Source organism: Salmo salar, chromosome 01 (assembly GCF_965601325.2).
Source record: "Salmo salar chromosome 01, fSalSal1, whole genome shotgun sequence".
Classification (NCBI taxonomy): Eukaryota; Metazoa; Chordata; class Actinopteri; order Salmoniformes; family Salmonidae; genus Salmo; species Salmo salar.
The window spans coordinates 162936390-162956091 of NC_138291.1; the positions used below are offsets into that span (position 1 = coordinate 162936390).

The 19702-nt window shown below is 45.3% G+C and overlaps 1 protein-coding gene across 9 annotated transcripts in view; it reads right to left on the bottom strand.

Moving 5' to 3' along the window:
• The window catches only part of LOC106568602 (disabled homolog 2-interacting protein), a 242985-nt gene that overhangs the window by 8543 nt on the left and 214740 nt on the right, over positions 1-19702 (bottom strand). For 8 of the 9 annotated variants that reach the window (XM_014139089.3, XM_014139084.3, XM_014139105.3 and 5 more), the window contains 7 exons: positions 18859-19003; positions 18340-18576; positions 17864-18065; positions 16611-16807; positions 12614-13505; positions 3211-3345; positions 360-562 (listed from right to left, as the gene is read on the bottom strand). In XM_014139089.3, coding sequence (XP_013994564.1) covers positions 360-562; positions 3211-3345; positions 12614-13505; positions 16611-16807; positions 17864-18065; positions 18340-18576; positions 18859-19003 — 2011 coding nt within the window. The remainder of the gene's footprint in view (positions 1-359; positions 563-3210; positions 3346-12613; positions 13506-16610; positions 16808-17863; positions 18066-18339; positions 18577-18858; positions 19004-19702) is intronic. The other variant, XM_045692297.2, reaches the window with a different exon arrangement.

The following is a 19702-nucleotide window of genomic DNA, read 5'->3' on the forward strand; positions in this document are numbered from 1 at the left end:
GGTTCAGTGTGACACGGATCTGAAAGGAACATAGAAGCTGTATGTCTTCTGACATCACAGAACAGGAGATAACATCAGGAGCACACAGCAGATAACATCACCCATCCATCTCCCTTTCTCTCCCTCTCTCTCTTAGCATACACTCCCTCTCCCCCTCTTTCGCTCTGCGTATGCTTGCTCTCTCTTACCAAATCTTTCTCTCTTTCTGTTTCTCTCTCCATCTCTTACTCTCTATCTTACTTTCTCCATCTCTCACTCTCTCTTTCTCCATCTCTCACTCTCTCTTTCTCCATCTTTCACTCTCTCTTTCTCTTACTTTCACCAGTCTGGAAAGGATCTGATCCCCACACCTTATGTACCTGCTAATAATACCCTTCATCTGGAGGTCCTTGTCATCCTGCTGTCGTCTCAGGCGTTCCTCAGACTCCTCCAGCCGTGCCTGGTATTCCATCAGAACCTTTTGAGCACCGTCATCCTGACCCTTCAGACGAGCCTCGTACTCCTCCAGCTTCTGGACCGACACACGCAGCTTCTCCTGGAGGACCACGATCTCCTGCTGGTACTGGGGGGGTGGGTGGGTCGGGGGGTTAAAGGAGACAGATAGGGTTAAAGGAAGAGTCAGAATCATCTTCAACAACAATACAGCCACTTCCTGCTGGTACTAGAGAAAGGAGAGCGAGAAAGAGAGAGAGCTTTTATTATCATCATAATCATCATCATCGTCATTAACAATGCGAAACCGATACTTATGTCAATGGCACCAACCCATACTGGCCCATTCAATTGTCCTGTTGTTTCAAGGTAGAGGTGGTCAGTGAAGAGAGCAATAACCGGCATTGTTATCATCACAATAATCGTTGTGAATGTTCTCCTCATCACAGTGGTCCTTAAGGTAGACCTTGACAGGTGTATCAACTCATTTCCATGATTTCCTTACCATTTTTGCTTCTTATCCAATTTATAATTTTTTTGTGCACCTGGTTCCATTTCAAGTTTTAAACAGTCAAATATTGAAGGGAAACTGAAACTTGGACAGGGCAGGATTATAAGTGTGGAAGTGTTAAAGACTGTAAGTAGACATTAGCCAACACTCACAGTAAAACTTCCAACTTTTCTAAGCCACCAGTATTCCTGAGAGAGATGAGTCTCTTTTCCTTCCATGTCCCAAATCCCACCAGCACTCGAATTTGATCCCTAACCTCTAAAACTGGGGACTTAAGCTGAGTACTGTTCCAGAAAAGAGAAGGAGGATAGGGAGGAGAGGGATTCAACATCCGCAGCTCAAGCCCTGGACTCAGGAATAAGCCGGGAAAAGCTCCCCTTGACCTCCCTCCGGACCTGTGAGCGGTCCTGAAGAGGAGAGGGTTGGTGCTGTCTGAGAAATTAGGAGTGTAATCAAATCCTGCCTGGCTTCAATAAAACACACATCCGGGCTCCTTCAGCAGCATTCAAGGGAAGCGGGGTCGGCCAGGTAGAAACGGAGCACACCTCACCAGAGAATATGATAAAAAAGTTGACTCAACGCTGTCCTTCACATGAACACTGGACCAAACGTGAAATATGAATAAAGCTATGAAAATAAGTGCTGCTCACTGTCAATCCCCTATTTTCTCTTATTTTCTGCTTCATAAAATCATGTAAGCATGATGTGCAGCAGAGGTGTGTGTGACAGCCAATAGGCAGTGGAGGTGTGTGTGTGTGCCAATCAAAGCATTGAGAGCTGACAGCCATTGGGATGAGAAGCAGGTGAAGGAGCAGCAGCAGAAGCGGGAAGCATTCTCCCGCACACACACATGGACATACACACACACACATGGACATACACACACACACATGGACACACACACCATGGACATACACACACACACATGGACATGCACACACACACATGGACATACACACACACACATGGACATGCACACACACATGGACATATACACTCACATGGACATACACATGTACATACACACACACATGGACATACACACACACATGGACATATACACACACATGGACATACACACTCACATGGACATACACACTCACATGGACATACACACACACATGGACATACACACTCACATGGACATACACACACACACACACACACATGGACATACTCACACACACTCACATGGACATATACACACACACACACATGGACATACACACACACACACACACACACACACTCGGACATACACACACACATGGACATACACACATACATGGACATACACACACACATGGACATACACACATGGACATATACACACACAGATGGACATACACACATGGACATACACACTCACATGGACACACACACACATGGACACACACACATGGACATACACACTCACATGGACATACACACTCACATGGACATACACACTCACATGGACATACACACACACATGGACATACACACTCACATGGACATACACACACACACATGGACATACACACACACACATGGACATATACACACACACACATGGACATATACACACACACACATGGACATACACACACACACACATGGACATACACACTCACATGGACATACACACACACATGGACATACACACACACATGGACATACACACACACATGGACACACACACACGGACATCACACACACACACACACATGGACATACACACACACATGGACATACACACACACATGGACACACACACATGGACATACACACTCACATGGACATACACACTCACATGGACATACACACGGACATACACACTCACATGGACATACACACACACACACATGGACACACACACATGGACATACACACACACATGGACACACACACATGGACATACCACACACACACATGGACACACACACACATGGACATACACACTCACATGGACATACACACTCACATTCACAATTTGACTGTAAGAGTCTAGGAATACCTGGTTGAAATCCTTTGACCATACAAACGGAGTATCTGTTATTAGAGATGCAGGTTTATTGTGAGTGATTGTAAGTTGTAAGGGGGTAGGGTTAAGGGTAGGAGTGAGGGCTTGACATTGGAAGTTGAGGGGAGTAGAGAAAGTGCTGGTTAAAGTGCGTGGGGGGTAGTGTTGAGGGTTGGGTGGAGAGGAGGTGTCTAAAGGGTGGGTGCTGAGAACAGGGGTACTGGGAGGTTAGGGAGGTTACGTGGAGTTTGGTTTGTGACGTTACCTTCTCGGCCTGAGTGAGATCCTCTCTGTTTCTGGACTCGGGGTCCATCCCCTCATGGTCTACATACTGAACATTCATATTCAACAGCCAGGCAGCCGTACGGTCCAGCGCATTGGGCTTCACTGGGGAGGGGGCCTAGTGGAACCAACACAACACACACATGAGCTGAGCCGAGAAGGACACACACACACGTCATACGGTACACACACACACATCATATGGTACACACACACCGACATACGGTACATAGTACATACACTACATAACCATAGGATGTGGACATCTGCTCGTCAAACATCTCATTCCAAAATCATGGAGTTGGTCCCCCCTTTGTTTCTATAACAACCTCCACTCTTCTGGGAAGGGTTTGATGGGGTTGAGGTCAGGACTCTGTGCAGGCCAGTCAAGTTCTTCCACACCGATCTCAACAAACCATTTCTGCATGGATCTCGCTTTATGCACAGGGGCATTGTCATGCTAAAACAGGAAAGGGCCTTCCCCAAACTGTGGCCACAAAGTTGGAAGCACAGAATCATCTAGAATGTCATTGTATGCAGTAGGGTTAAGATTTCCTTCACTGGAACTAAGGGGCCTAGCCCGAACCATGAAAAACAGCCCTAGACCATTATTCCTCCTCCACCTAACTTTACAGTTGGCACTATGCATTGGGGCAGGTAGTGTTCTACTGGCATCTGACAAACCCAAATATGTCCGTCGGACTACCAGATGGTGAAGTGAGATTCATCACTCCAGAGAACGCGTTTCCACTGCGTTGGAGTCCAATGGCAGCGAGCATTACACCACTCCAGGCGGCGCTTGGCATTGATCATGGAAACCCATTTCATGAAGCTCCAGACGAACAGTTCTTGTGCTGACGTTGCTTCCAGAGGCAGTTTGGAACTCGGTAGTGAGTGTTGCAACCGAGGACAGACGATTTATACGCGCTTCAGCACTCAGCGGTCCTGTTCTGTGAGCTTGTGTGGCCTAACAATTCGTGGCTGAGCCGTTGTTGCTCCTAGACGTTTACACTTCACAATAACAGCACTTACAATTTCCTAGCAGGGTAGAAATGTTTTAACTGACTTGTTAGATAGGTGGCATCCTATGGTGCCACGATGAAAGCCACTGAGCTCTTCAGGAAGGCCATTCTACTGCCAATGTTTGTCTATGGAGATTGCATGGCAGTGTGCTCGATTTTATACACTTATCAGCAATGGGTTTGGCTAAAATAGCCGAATCCACTCATTTGAAGGGGTGTCCACATACTATTGTATTTATAGTGTACATCCACACATACAGAGTATATACACACAGGAATAAGCTTGAAATGCACATGGAATGTATAGAACACATAATGTGATCACTAAAGCAGAGTGGTGTGTGTGTGTGTGTGTGTGTGTGTGTGTGTGTGTGTGTGTGTGTGTGTGTGTGTGTGTGTGTGTGTGTGTGTGTGTGTGTGTGTGTGTGAGAGTGAGAGTGAGAGTGAGTGACAGGGCTTCTGTTAGCAGGCAATTGACCTTTGGCTAATAAAAATCAATTAAAAGCCTTTTGGCCGATGGAAAAAAATGAAAAGCCGATAAAACTGTTGCTGGCCAAAATGACCCGATAAAAAAATCCCATTGCAAAATAATGCTTTTTATTCATTGATGGAAATACCAGTCGATGCAAATACATTTGACCGTCATGCTTATCGGTCTACTGGAGTAAAACATATGCTTTTATAAGTCCATTCATTGCACAACAATTCTACATGCAATTGCGTGTTAACAGTTTTGGTGCATCATTAAAAAGAGCTTATATTTTTAATTTCTCAACTGGTAATTGAAGAGCGCCTCCCATTCACCATTCAAGTGCAGGCAACAGGCTATCAGTGCGTCACCCACCACTTTACAATGTGAGCTGGTGGAAGTATGCATTTTGAAAACATACTTAATTGTTTGAAACCTGAATGTTTTATTTCATATTGTTGGGCATGTCTTACCTTGCTTCAAAGTAGCCTATAGGCAAAATCCGACCATAGAAACGTGGAGGCAATTATTTTATAAAACTTCATAGGCAGTGCATGAGTTTCAAGTTTCTACCATTCTGCGTGCCAGTTATGATTTTCATATGCACATTTTCGTGGAACAGTTTAATTTCAATAAGAACGTTTTCATTTCTCAAAATCATTGATCTGAATTAAAATGATAAAAATGGAATAGTTAAAAGTAAACTAATGCGAGATCACCAGGTTCTGCCATATGGACACATTGATACACCGTGATCCATTGGCGGCTAAAGAAAAGAGCACATGGAACTCATTGTCCATAGGTCAATGCAGCAGTAGACCTATAACTTCCACTGCTCTTTCACACCGAGGATTGGTATTATCGACAGGACATTGTGGGAAAGATTTTTGAAATAGCTTACATTCGCAATGGATGTTAGAAAACACTTTCCTACATATCTGCACAGCAGTCCAGGTATTTCTATGCTTGCTCAGGCGCACACGCTCCCTCAACATTATCAGGACAGAGAAACCAGACACATGCTCATTGCTCACCTGGAGCATTCCAAACAAAAGACTGTGATTTTTTTTTACAAATCTCATAAGTGAACAAAAACGTTCCCTGGTGCGCTGTTTAGAATTTTGGCAAATGTTTAAAAATGACGTTTTATGGGTTGCTTCATTACACGAGTTGTGTGTTCTCTTAAGATTCATTTCCATAATCTACATGTGATTTCTGTTCTTCCGAGCACTGTGGGTGGAAGCCCTAATGGGTCAGGTACATTTCTCAAATGGCCGGTAAATGAAAATCTTGTCCTTCAACACGTTTTCCTAACAGAAATCCTGGTGTGAGTGTGTGTGTGTGTCATTAGATGTGTCAGTTATGGTGACTGACACCTTTGAAAAGGACTGAATATCTGTATTTGAATCTCAAATATGGTGAACTGAATGAATTAAAATATATTAGCTCAAATGTTGCTCCGTCATTTCATTGTCAAATACCAAGGTCAAGACAGGCAAGAGATTTCAACTGGATATATGATGTGCGTCTGTTTAGTCAGTCAGTTAGTAACATGTTAATGTGATGTTAGTTGAGGTTGTACAATATCATAATTTCTACACTGGATTGAGACAGGATCATTTCATAAACTATACCTAGTCAGGTTTGATTACAGCTGTGTTACACGGATTACAATTATAGTTGCAATCTCCTCAGTATAGCATTGCTCTATTAAAAATACATGCATCACCAGACAGAGCTGAAAACCAGTTTGTGTAGCCAGACAGCAACTCAATCAAGCATTGATTTTCTTCTCAATGTCTCTCTCTAATCCACCTGTTATGTATCATGTATCTCTAATGGAATTCAAAGAGGAAGAAAGACAACATTAAAAACAACATGCTTAACAAATCCCCGAGAGGGCTGTCATGACGTGGCCCTTTCTGGGTGTAGATCGTGGCCTCCCCCTCTCTTTCTCTCACTCTCTCTCTCCTAAACCCAGGTTTAATTGCCCCAGGTCGTAAATACCACAGAGACTCTCCCTGACCATGCAATTGAGAGAGAGTTTCACAGTAAGACAAAGGGATTCTCCAGCCCAATTCTACTAGAATTTGAGAATGAAATAATACTCCTATTTTGGAGAATGTGTAAACGGTCTGTGGAGAAGCCAGCTACGACCTGGTCCGTTTTGTTTCATGTTTGTGACCTCATGACAGACAATACAGCCACATTACCCTAACTCTGTTTATAAATGTGCCTCAGTTATGAGGTTTGCATCTAATTCTTGTATAAAATGAATGAGTAAAGATGAAACTATTTGTGAAACGATGTAATGTGAGGTTAACCTTAAATTTGAGAGAATTGTATTCCCTGTAAAGTGTAACTAGTCAGCGGCCACGCCCCCGTGAGCATAGACATGATCTGGCGTCATGGAACCGCCTTTTCTATTGTTACGAATAAAAAACCCACTCCTGAGGAAATTCACATCAGACCACGCAAACACTGGTGTAAGCTAAGGTTGCAATGGTTGTTGAATTCCTAACCATACCACCTGGAGCATTGGCTACACGGCTAGAAATGGTTAAACTCTGAGACTATCGATCCCTTCAGGATAAGAACACATCTTAGATACTAATTACTAAATTCTGTAAACCTAGGATGCAAATACCGACAACCGCTGAAACATCTATTCTAAGAACAATGGATGACTGACGTATCCGTTACAACAGACAATATCAGGAGTCGCTGATAAATCTACCCCCATGAAAGACATTGTGTCACGCCTGCTCCCGCTCTTCCTCCCTCTGGTGCTCGAGGGCACCAGACTCCCCAACATTATGCACTCAAGCCACCTTCAGTACACACACCTGCCTTTACCTGTCACGCGCATCAGCGCTCATTGGACTCACGTGGACTCAATTACTTGTGTAATTTACTTCCCTATATCAGTCTGTTTCCTAGCTCTGTTCCCTGCTTCGGGATTGTTTGTCATATGTCCTTGTTTACCCGTGTGCTGATGCTGTTCCTGTCGTGTTCCTGAATAAATGTTTGACTCCCGTACCTGCTTCTCATCTCCGGTGTCAGATCCTTGCACATTGTGACTTCTGGGGAAGTAACCAGAGACTCTCTGATGAACTGACTCTCCAGCAGACGGACCAACGATTCCAATAGAGAAGACAACAACGACACCTGGGCGTAAATATATTTATTGCAATTATTCCCGAATGAACGACCGTTCATGTGCAAAGGTTTAGCATTTCAATGACTATAATTATCCACTGTGTGTAGTGATCCATTTTGTCTTTCCCGCTCCTTTATCAGTCCACACCCCCTTTCCTTTGTATACCAAGCCGTCACATCGGATTAGCCAGGGAATCTTCCCTATCATTGTTAGAAAACAATATCTACTGTTTGTTTGTTTATGCATTTCTGTGATTATTTAGTTAGTAAATAAATGATTAAGCCAATTGGTGTATGGATGATTCATGGTTTAGGCTGGGTTTGTGCAGATAAACAAGAATTCTACCACGTTTGAAATGAGACTGACGTAAGGTAAAGAATAATTAATTAATATAAGACTAATATATCAGATATTAAAATATCTAAAGAGTTATATTCAGAAAATTATAACTTTGTAATCTTTGTAAGATTTTCCGTGGTGCCCCGACTTCCTAGTTAATTAAATGTACATGATTAGTTTAATCACGTAATAATAATTACAGAGAATTGATTTGATAAAATAACAGTCTTCACATTTATTGATATCCAGAGACACGACAGGGCGAGGGTGACGCAGACAACATGGGCTACACTACATCCTCAAACACCTCGATAACTCAAAGACATATGCAAGGATACTGTTTCTGGACTTTAGCTCTGCATTTAATACCATCAAACAAATTTAATACCAGACAAACTCTCTCAGCTCAACCTGTCCAGCTCCATCTGTCAAGCTGGGAAAACACCTTTCGGACTCTTTATCCCTCAGCACCGGAGCGCTGCAAGGATGCATGCTCTCACCTCTACTCACTCACTCTACACCAATGACTGCACCTCCAGCACCGCATCTGTCAAACTACTCAAGTTTGCAGATGACACCACTCTGGTCTGTCTCATCACCGACGGCGATGAGTCAATGTACCGTGGAGAGGCCGACCGGCTGGTGGCCTGGTGCAGTCGCAATAACCTGGAACTCAACACAGACAAAACCGTGGAAATGGTGGTTGACTTCAGAAAATGCCTCCCACCATCTCTCCCCCTCGATATTGATGGCTCAACTGTTAGCATGGCTGAATCCTTCAAATTCCTGTGGACCATCATCTCCCACAACCTCAAGTTGGAGGACAACATCACAGAGGTCACCAAGAAGGCACACCAGCGGATGGACAACTTGTGGCAGGTGAAAAAACTCAACATCTCCCAGTCAATCCTGATCTGGTTTTACGCATCAATCGTTGAGTCCATCCTCACCTCCTCCATCACCGTCTGGTTTGGGTCTGAGTCTGCCAGCTGCAAGGGCAAACTGCAACGCATTATCCAGTCTACAGAGAGGGTCATCGGCTGCCACCTGCCCTCCATCGAGGTCCTGCAAGACTTCAGGACAAGGTAGCGTGAAGGAAAGATCATCCCGACCCCTCCCACCCGGTCACCCCCACATCCAGAAATTTACCTCTGGCAGGCGTTTCAGGTCACTCATGACCTCCCACCACCTGAAAGGTTTCTTCCCCTGTGCTGTGGCCCTCACCAACCACAGAGACTAAAGGACTATGCTCTCTATGGTGCACACCGCATCACTCCATCTTTGAACAGTACACAAAATAACTGCACTAAACTTGTGTGCACTTTGTTTATCTCTCTGCATTTATATATTCATACTGATACTGTATATCAAACATATACCCACTGCATATCAACCGTATACCCACTGTATTTCAACCATATACCCACTGTATTTCAACCATATACCCACTGTATTTCAACCGTATACCCACTGTATTTCAACCGTATACCCACTGTATTTCAACTGTATACCCACTGTATTTCAACCATATACCCACTGTATTTCAACTGTATACCGACTGTATACCCACTGTATTTCAACCATATACCCACTGTATTTCAACCATATACCCACTGTATTTCAACCATATACCCACATAATTTCAACCGTATACCCACTGTGTTTCAACCATATACCCACTGTATTTCAACCGTATACCCACTGTATATTGTATATCTGCTCATTCTCTTGTAGCTCTATGCTCACTCTACCTAGTTGTATATAATGCATGTAAACTTATTTTAAACTCTGCTGTCTGTATTCTGTCTCTAAATGTTGTCTATCACTAGCAGCACAATATCAACAAGTACAACTCTGAGTATGTGTAAATGTCCTTGGCAGTGATTAAAGGTGATTCTGATTCTGAATGGCGTCCATCTCGTTTCCATGACAAACCCATTAAAACCTGTTGGGGCTAGGGGGCAGTATTGAGAATTTTGAAAAAAATATGTGCCCATTTTTAACTGCCACCTACACCAACTCAGAAGCTAGGATATGCATATTATTACCAGATTTGGATAGAAAACACTCTGAATTTTCTAAAACTGTTTGAATGGTGTCTGTAAGTATAACAAAACTCATATGGCAGGCAAAAACCTGAGAAAACCTGAGAGAAAAAAATAATTTTGTGGCTGTACTATTTTTTTTAATCATTGTTTTATAGATACCACAGTGAGAAAGGATTCATTTCGCAACTCCTACGGCTTCCACTAGATGTCAGCGATCTTTATAAAGTTGTTTGAAGCGTCTATGATCAACAGAGACCGGATGACAAGGAAGGGAAGTTGACCTCCCTGGGATGTCGTCACTTCCATTATTGCCTGCACCTGCTCAATCATGTGACGTGAGACAATTTTCAAATACATTTTTCAAGACAGAGGAGAGGTCGGGTTGAAACAGTACTGATGTTTCACGTTAAAAATGGCTCTAAAGATTGATGCTAAACAACGTTTGACATGTTTGAACGAACGTAAATAGATTATTTTTTAAACTTTTCGCCGTGACTTCCCTCCCCCCCGCCCGCGCTACTTTTGAGTAGCCACCGAAGCGCTAACAACATGGAACAACTTGGAGTTATTTGGACATCAATTATGAACTTTGTCAAAAGAAACCACATTTGTAGTGGACCTGGGATTCCTGGAAGTGCCAATGGATGAAGATAATCAAAGGTAAGGGAATATTGACAATAGTAATTTTGATATTACATGGTTACAAGATGGTGCTAACCTGTATAGCCTAGCCTATTGTTCTTAGCACAGCACCCGGTTTATTGCAAATTGTGATTTCCCAGTAAAGTTATTTTGAAATATGGCAATGCAGTAGCATTTACGAAATGTTAAAATATAATTATTTGAATGACAATATTATAATTTACCAATGTTTTTGAATAGTAATTTTGTAATTTGTAACGTTGTTCACCGGAAGCATTTGAGAGAAGAAAAAAAATCTGAATTTCCCCGCCTATGTAAAATGCTGTTTTTGGATATAAATATGAACTTGATGGAACAAAAAATGCATGTATTGTATAACATAATGTCTTAGGAGTGTCATCTGAGGAAGATTGTCAAAGGTTAGTGCATAATTCTAGCTGGTTTCTGCTTTTGGTGACGCCTGACCTTGAATTGAAAATGGATGTTTGTACTTTTGTGGCTATGTACTGTCCTAACATAATCTAACTTTATGCTTTTGCCGTAAAGCCTCTTTGAAAATCGAACAATGTGGTTAGATTAAGGAGATGTTTATCTTTTAAATTGTGTAAAATAGTTGATTGTTTGAGAAATTGAAATTATTAGATTTTTGATGTTTTGAATTTCCAGCCTTGTTAGCAATCCCGTCTCGGGGTTCATTGCTAACCTGTAGCCCCAACAGGTTAACCCTTGGGCTACACCAGTCAGTCAATCACTAAGCTGACCAATCAATCGGTCCCTAGAGTAGAGCAGGGCATTGTGGGAACTGGGAATATAAATGTCCTTCCTGTCACCTTGAGGCCAGAGATCACCGGGGGCAAACTTTGACCAGCTAGCCTATCAGTGACCTGCTTGTTAAGAGGTCATCTTTAACAGCCCAGAGGACGGTAGCAGAAACATTACACTATAACAACTCCCAACAGCGATACACACAGCTACACATGTACACATCTCAGCAGGATTTGAGTGCATTACTATGAACTGCTGATAAGCTAACCATAAACCAGCCTTGAGACTTGATAAAATACATGCATGTAACTCTGCATGACATTGCTGTATCTAATGACCTAATCCTGATTCAACCACATTCACAAATAATCATAATGCTAATAATTACAAAACTCTGAGAAAATCCTCTATCTTGTGTTAGTACATAACCAGGAAGCAATAGGCCTACGCATACAGAACTTTACCAGTGATCCTGTGCTATTAGACTTCCACCTCTAACTATGCAGAGACACATGGGATCACTACTAATACACACTGGCTGCTCCAATGACTGTCATTGATTAGATAGAATAACAGGAGAGCTCAGACACCACCCACACACATATACAGGCATTGTTAACATGCAATGGATCATGTGATCAAGTGGTATTAGTGGAAGCTTTCCGTAACAGAGCATTATTTATTTATTTAAAGCTTCATTTAGCCTGAAAACAAATTGAGGAACGAATTATGTTGTTTTACATTGATACAGTATGAACCTCCCAGACAGTCAAAGCCCTGCAGCCCTCACTGAAGCTACCATCATGACTGTCAGCAAATAACCTCGCTATCCCATACATACACACTCCTTTGTACTAGTGTATGTTGAGTGTGTTTGTGTGTGTGTGTCTGTGTGTGTTTTTAACTGGGAGTGTGTCTGTACTACTGTCTGAGTGCACTACCTGTTTGTGCTGGGCTCTCTGCTTGGTCTCTGGGCTGTCTCCTTTTGATGACGACGACTGTTGCCGTAGCCGCGCCCCGTTGCCGGGCCAGTCGGGGGATGACATCATGCTGCTGCTGGAGGGGCGCGGGTAGGGCCCGCTGTTGAGCAGGTTGGGGGGCGTGCGGCCCCTGGTGACGATGGTCTGTGGAGGAGGCTGGTCTATCCTGCGCTGGGGGCCGGCGCTATTCTGTCTGGGCACGGTGGGCTGGTGCTGGGCCTCTGTGAGTGACAGCTGCCGCCGCGTGCCTATGAATTCCCCCGAACGACGGGCATACTCCTCCACGCTGCTCCCCCCACCTCCTACTCCGTGGTTCAGGAAGGAGTTGTGTATCCCCCCTCCTCCTCCTGGCCCATCCTCATTGTTGCTATGGGAACTGTGGGAGCTGTGGCCCTCAGAACCCGAGTCGGCCAGGCCCCGTGGCGACAAGGGCAGCCCTGCCGCCATCTGGTAGACAGGGTTCTGGAAGGACAGGGGGGCTAGAAGCTGAGCAGGTCTGCCTGGGGCGCTCTCCGATCCGGGGGTGGTGGGGGTCTGGACGGGCCTTCTCAGAGTAGGACCTCCAGTGATGTTCCCCTGAGGGGTTCGGGCCGACCACACTCCCCCAGGAATGATGCCCTCTCCCAGGCCGTCTGAGGGGCCAGGGCCTGGGCCGCTCTCTAAGCTGTGGGGGTCCTGGAGGTCCACCATGGACAGGCTCTTGCTGCCGTTGGCTATGCCCAGGTCGGGCTCATTGGATTCAGAGTAGCTAGAGCTGCGGGCCGGGGTGGGCTGGATCCCAGCGTTCCTGGTGACAAAGAAGAGTTCCTTGTTCTCCGGGGTGGGGGAAGGTAACCGGGTGAAGTCTACCAACCTGAGAGAGAGAGAGAGAGAGAGAGAGAGAGAGGAGAGAGAGAGAGAGAGAGAGAGAGAGAGGAGAGAGATGTTGATGTTGATGATGCTGTATCTATTACTCCTTACAGACATGAAGACGACCAGTCAAACCCTTCAGCCCACACATGAAACAGTTAAGTGTCAAACCCCAATTTTGTATTATTTAACCTTTTAGCAGGGAGTCCTATTGAGACCAAGGCCTCTTTTTCAAGGGAGCCCTGCACTCATCCTACACAACACGATACAGGAATAGAAACAGCAACCCAACAGGACACATGGTACAGAAACAGCAACCCAACAGGACACATGGTATAGAAACAGCAACCCAACAGGATACAGGAATAGAAACAGCAACCCAACAGGACACATGGTACAGAAACAGCAACCCAACAGGACACATGGTATAGAAACAGCAACCCAACAGGACACATGGTACAGAAACAGCAGCCCAACAGGACACATGGTATAGAAACAGCAACCCAACAGGACACATGGTATAGAAACAGCAACCCAACAGGACACATGGTATAGAAACAGCAACCCAACAGGACACATGGTATAGAAACAGCAACCCAACAGGACACATGGTATAGAAACAGCAACCCAACGGGACACATGGTATAGAAACAGCAACCCAACAGGACACATGGTATAGAAACAGCAGCCCAACGGGACACATGGTACAGAAACAGCAGCCCAACAGGACACATGGTATAGAAACAGCAACCCAACAGGACACATGGTACAGAAACAGCAACCCAACGGGACACATGGTATAGAAACAGCAACCCAACAGGACACATGGTATAGAAACAGCAACCCAACAGGACACATGGTACAGAAACAGCAACCCAACGGGACACATGGTACAGAAACAGCAACCCAACAGGACACATGGTACAGAAACAGCAGCCCAACAGGACACATGGTACAGAAACAGCAGCCCAACAGGACACATGGTATAGAAACAGCAACCCAACAGGACACATGGTATAGAAACAGCAACCCAACAGGACACATGGTATAGAAACAGCAGCCCAATAGGACACATGGTACAGAAACAGCAACCCAACAGGACACATGGTACAGAAACAGCAACCCAACAGGACACATGGTATAGAAACAGCAACCCAACAGGACACATGGTACAGAAACAGCAACCCAACAGGACACATGGTATAGAAACAGCAACCCAACAGGACACATGGTACAGAAACAGCAACCCAACAGGACAGATGGTACAGAAACAGCAACCCAACAGGACACATGGTACAGAAACAGCAACCCAACAGGACAGATGGTACAGAAACAGCAACCCAACAGGACACATGGTATAGAAACAGCAACCCAACGGGACACATGGTACAGAAACAGCAACCCAACGGGACACATGGTACAGAAACAGCAACTCAACGGGACACATGGTACAGAAACAGCAACCCAACGGGACACATGGTATAGAAACAGCAACCCAACAGGACACATGGTATAGAACACCAGCCCATCAGCAGATGTGGATGAGGATGTGAGTCATATAGCTAGTTAAGTGATCCGCACTCATCCTCCCTTCTCTCCTCCTCTCCTTCACCACCAAGTCTACAGCTTTATTGTCTGGCAATTACCTTGACCGACACAATTTATGTTCCCATAATCTCTCGCTCTCTCTCTCGTTAATATTCTCTCTCTCTCTTTCATTAATACTCTCTCTCTCCCTTAACCTCTCTATTTTATACCTACCCTGCTCCCTCCCTCCATCCCTCCCTCCCTCCCTCCCCCCTCCCCCCTCCCTCCCTCCCTCCCTCCCTCCCTCCCTCCCTCCCTCCCTCCCTCCCTCCCTCCCTCCCTCCCTCCCTCCCTCCCTCCCTCCCTCCCTCCCACTCTTTCTCTCTCTCTCACTTTCCCTCCTCTCTCTATCTCTCTCTCCCTCTCTTTCCCTCCTTCTCTCTCCCTCTCTCTGTGAATGTGGTGTAATTAAGAAGGACTGCTAGAATGCTAGACTCGTTCAGTCCAGCCTCCATAAATCTGACTGGGGTTGCAGGTTCACTGCCAGCCTGATGAGAAGGGGAAGAAGAGGACAGGACAGTGGCTGTGTCTATTTTGACACACATTAGCGTGGCCTGATAAAGTGGGCTCGTCAATTGGATTTGCTCAGCTCCTGCATCTTCCCTCCTCTGTCCTCTCTCGCCTACTTTTGAAAAAGGTCAAAGGTAATCGAGGAGAGGCGGTGAGGATAGGGAACGTGGATGAAAATGCGGCTGTATAAAATGAGACCCTTCTTCAGGCAAATGACGTTTACAGAAGTGGATCCCCAAATAAAAGTGTAAAGTGATAAAAACAAAATAAGTTAGTTGTGCCAGACATTTATAGATAAAACCATAAGTACCATATGGTTTTTTGAAACGTGTGCAGGGTTTTCTCCTTAAAAAATACAAAGCTGATTCAAAGAGGGTGTGGCAGATATCAAAACACTTGTGCTTCCTCGCCAAAAGGAGGCTATAGAGGAGAGGAGGACCGTCTTCCGTTTGCCTACTAACGAACTGACACACTCCTCGACCACTCAACCACTTATCGCTTTCTGGGTCACAGAGGAGAGAGGACGGAGGGGAGAGGACGGAGGAGAGAGGATGGAGGACAGACTTTTGCCCAAATGAGAAAACCCCCTTAACCATGCTTACCTATACCCTTTCCTTTTTGTTCTTCCTAACCCTTACCCTGTTCTTATCCATACCCCTAGCTTTATCTGTTCTTGTTCTTCCTAACCCTTACCCTGTTCCTTACCCATACCCCTAGACTTATCTGTTCTTGTTCTTCCTAACCCTTACCCTGTCCTTACCCATACCCCTAGACTTATCTGTTCTTGTTCTTCCTAACCCTTACCCTGTCCTTACCCATACCCCTAGACTTATCTGTTCTTGTTCTTCCTAACCCTTACCCTGTCCTTACCCATACCCCTAGACTTATCTGTTCTTGTCCTTCCTAACCCTTACCCTGTCCTTACCCATACCCCTAGACTTATCTGTTCTTGTTCTTCTTAACCCTTACCCCACCCACATTCCCTTTCTTTTATTCCAAACCCTGTCCTTACCCTGAAAGGTCATTGTCGATGACCATCTTCTGTAGGCCGGTGGAGATGCTGCAGCCTGCCCCGGCATTGGGCGGTGACCCCATACGGTCAGAGGAGGACGGAGCGGTCATGTTCATGGTCATGCTGGACGGGTTGGTCAGCGCTGTGTTCACCTCCCGGAGGATCCTGGGTAGGGGGCCTAGCTTGGAGGCGGAACTCTCGAGGGTTAAAGAGGGGTTCAAGGTCAGAGATGGGGTCAGGGGTCATGGTAGCTCTGTGAGAGGTTGAGGCTTTTGGACACAGGTCTAGGATCAGCTTTAATCCTTTCCAAACCTAATAACTCATTAGGGCGGGGCAGTATGGGAGATGCATGACTGGCCTTGTCTGGGGCAAACGTCCTTCTACTTAGGTTCACTGTTAAGCTTTGTATTCATGGCAATCTTCAGAGTTTTCTACTCTACTGTTTGAAGCCATTCAAGCATTCATGTGGCAATTTTGCAACTTTTACATGCACTGACTTAAACCTTGGATATCAGTAGAGACCTCCCTGTGCCTGTATCAGACAGTGAGCCTGGATGGGGTATTCTTTTTCCATTACAGAGAGCTAATCTCCCTCTGATTATGTCCTTCAGTCTGAATAATGAAACTGGCAGGCCTCAGAGCCTGGAAGGAAGGACTTGATTTTGGTTGGAGACGGACGGGAGTGCTGTCCTCAGTGAGGATGGGATGCAGCACACAGAGTCTATGGGCTTTGCCCCCGATATACCTAGTAATTAACACGCTGGGATGGATCCCCATGCGGAACCATGGCTAATGCACTAGGTGTCCCTGCAAATCCATTTGGATGCCTCCCACATAAACATAGTGTTTTATATCTATGTCCTCCCAGGCCCTCCTCAGAGCATTCCAATAGAGCACTCAGTCTCACAGCAGTAGTTGTATTATGTAAGCAATAGCATGTTGTACACATTATTGAATCTAGTTAGGTTAACATGCTACTGCACGCAGTACATTACTAAATGCAGAATGGCAGTGCTGATAATATTATTATGTATTTAGTCCTGACTTCATGACCTGACCAGGGGAAAACTCCAGGCTAGTTATAGAGGTTACAACTAGGGACCTGGAATTTATCCTAATCAGGTAACATAGTCAGGAAAAACTTGGGACCTGGAGTCTTGGAAAAAGCTCCTGTCCCTATACAGTATACTGTATATGTCATGTGATGACTACTATGTCCATTGTATTAGTTGTCATTGCCTGGTCAGCCCTACCTGGTCCATGGTAGAGACGACCTCTGACAGCAGGTTGTGCAGGGTGGACAGCTCCCGTCCCAGGTCTATGTAACCTTCAAACCCTGCCGTATTAGAGATGGTCTCTGGGTTAGAGATCTCCAGCAGGAAGCGCTGCATGTTGGTCCACTCATGTTCCAGGAACTGGTTCATAAAGGACATGTACTCCTCCTTACTGCCAAACCTAGGAGAGATGGAGGGAGGGAGGGAGGAGGGAGGGAGGGAGGGAGGGAGGGAGGGAGGGAGGGAGGGAGGGAGGGGGAGGTAGTGGCGGGAGGGGAGGGAGGGAGAGAGAGAGAGAGAGAGAGAGAGAGAGAGAGAGAAAGAGAGCGCAAGAGAGATAGGGAGGGAGGGAGAGAGAGATAGGTTGAGTATATAGAACACATACTCTCTCTCAAACACACACACACACACTCAGCACCAATACACACACTCCATAAACACACACACACACTCACTTGGCGAAGTTGGCCAGGTTCTGCGTGACCTTGGCGATGAGTGTGAGTGTGCGTGCGGTGCGGTCATCAGGGTATTCCTGCATCAGGTTGAAAAGCGACGGGGACATAACGGCCGGACACAGGAAACGCAGGAACAGAGACGCACTGATCAGACGCTCGCTGATGTCCGGTCGCCCCCGGCTACTGCACTCCTGTCGCCACGATGCAAACACCTCCTTGAGTTCCCGTGGAAACACACTGCAGGGGGAGGGAAAAGAGGTGTTAACGGCAATATGGAGGTAGGTACACTTTCCACACACCTATTTATTTTCACTCTCATATTACAGAGAGCTACAGAGAGCTATACTTTATTGCTGTTTGAACAGGTGAATTTAGGAACTATAGAACAGCTAACAGTAAGCTCTGAAAGCATTGGCGGAATGTTCACCAATGGCCATATCACTATGGTATGAATTTATAAACACATGGTAACAACACATATTATTGGTAATGCATTGTGGGTGGTGTCCCAGAAGTTACCAGTAGGAGTTGATGATCTTGCAGAAGGCCAGCTCACAGCACATCTTCAGGTTGCTCTGGTGCTCCTGCAGGTCATTGGACGAACACTTGGACGGGTCCACCTCACAGTTCTCATCTGACTCATACAACGCCTTGATAAACTCACCTACAACACAGGGAGAGAAAGACACGTCAGACACTAACATTCAGTCAACTCAGCTACAACACAGGGAGAGAAAGACACGTCAGACTCTAACATTCAGTCAACTCAGCTACAACACAGGGAGAGAAAGACACGTCAGACACTAACATTCAGTTAACTCAGCTACAACACAGGGAGAGAAAGACACGTCAGACACTAACATTCAGTTAACTCAGCTACAACACAGGGAGAGAGAGACACAGTCAGACACTAACATTCAGTCAACTCAGCTACAACACAGGGAGAGAGAGACACAGTCAGACAGAAACATTCAGTTAACTCACCGAACACACATGTTTTGTTATTCTATCCTAAGTGGGACCTAAATGTATTTCCATTAAAAATCCTATTTTCCCTAACCCTTAACCATTACCCTAACCCTAAACCTAACTCCTAATCCTAAACCCAACCACTAACATCTTACCTTAACCCTAAACCTAACCCTAAACCTAAGCCTAAAATAGCCTTTGTCCTCATGGGGACGTGGGACATAGAAGAACCAGCCCCCGACCTCCCCACACACACACACATACCACAGGAGGTTGGTAGCTCTTTAAATGGGGTGGACGGGCTCGTGGTAATCAATAAAATGTACTTATAAAGTCCTTTTTGCATCAGCCGATGTCACAAAGTGCTGTACACAAACCCAGTATAAAACCCCAA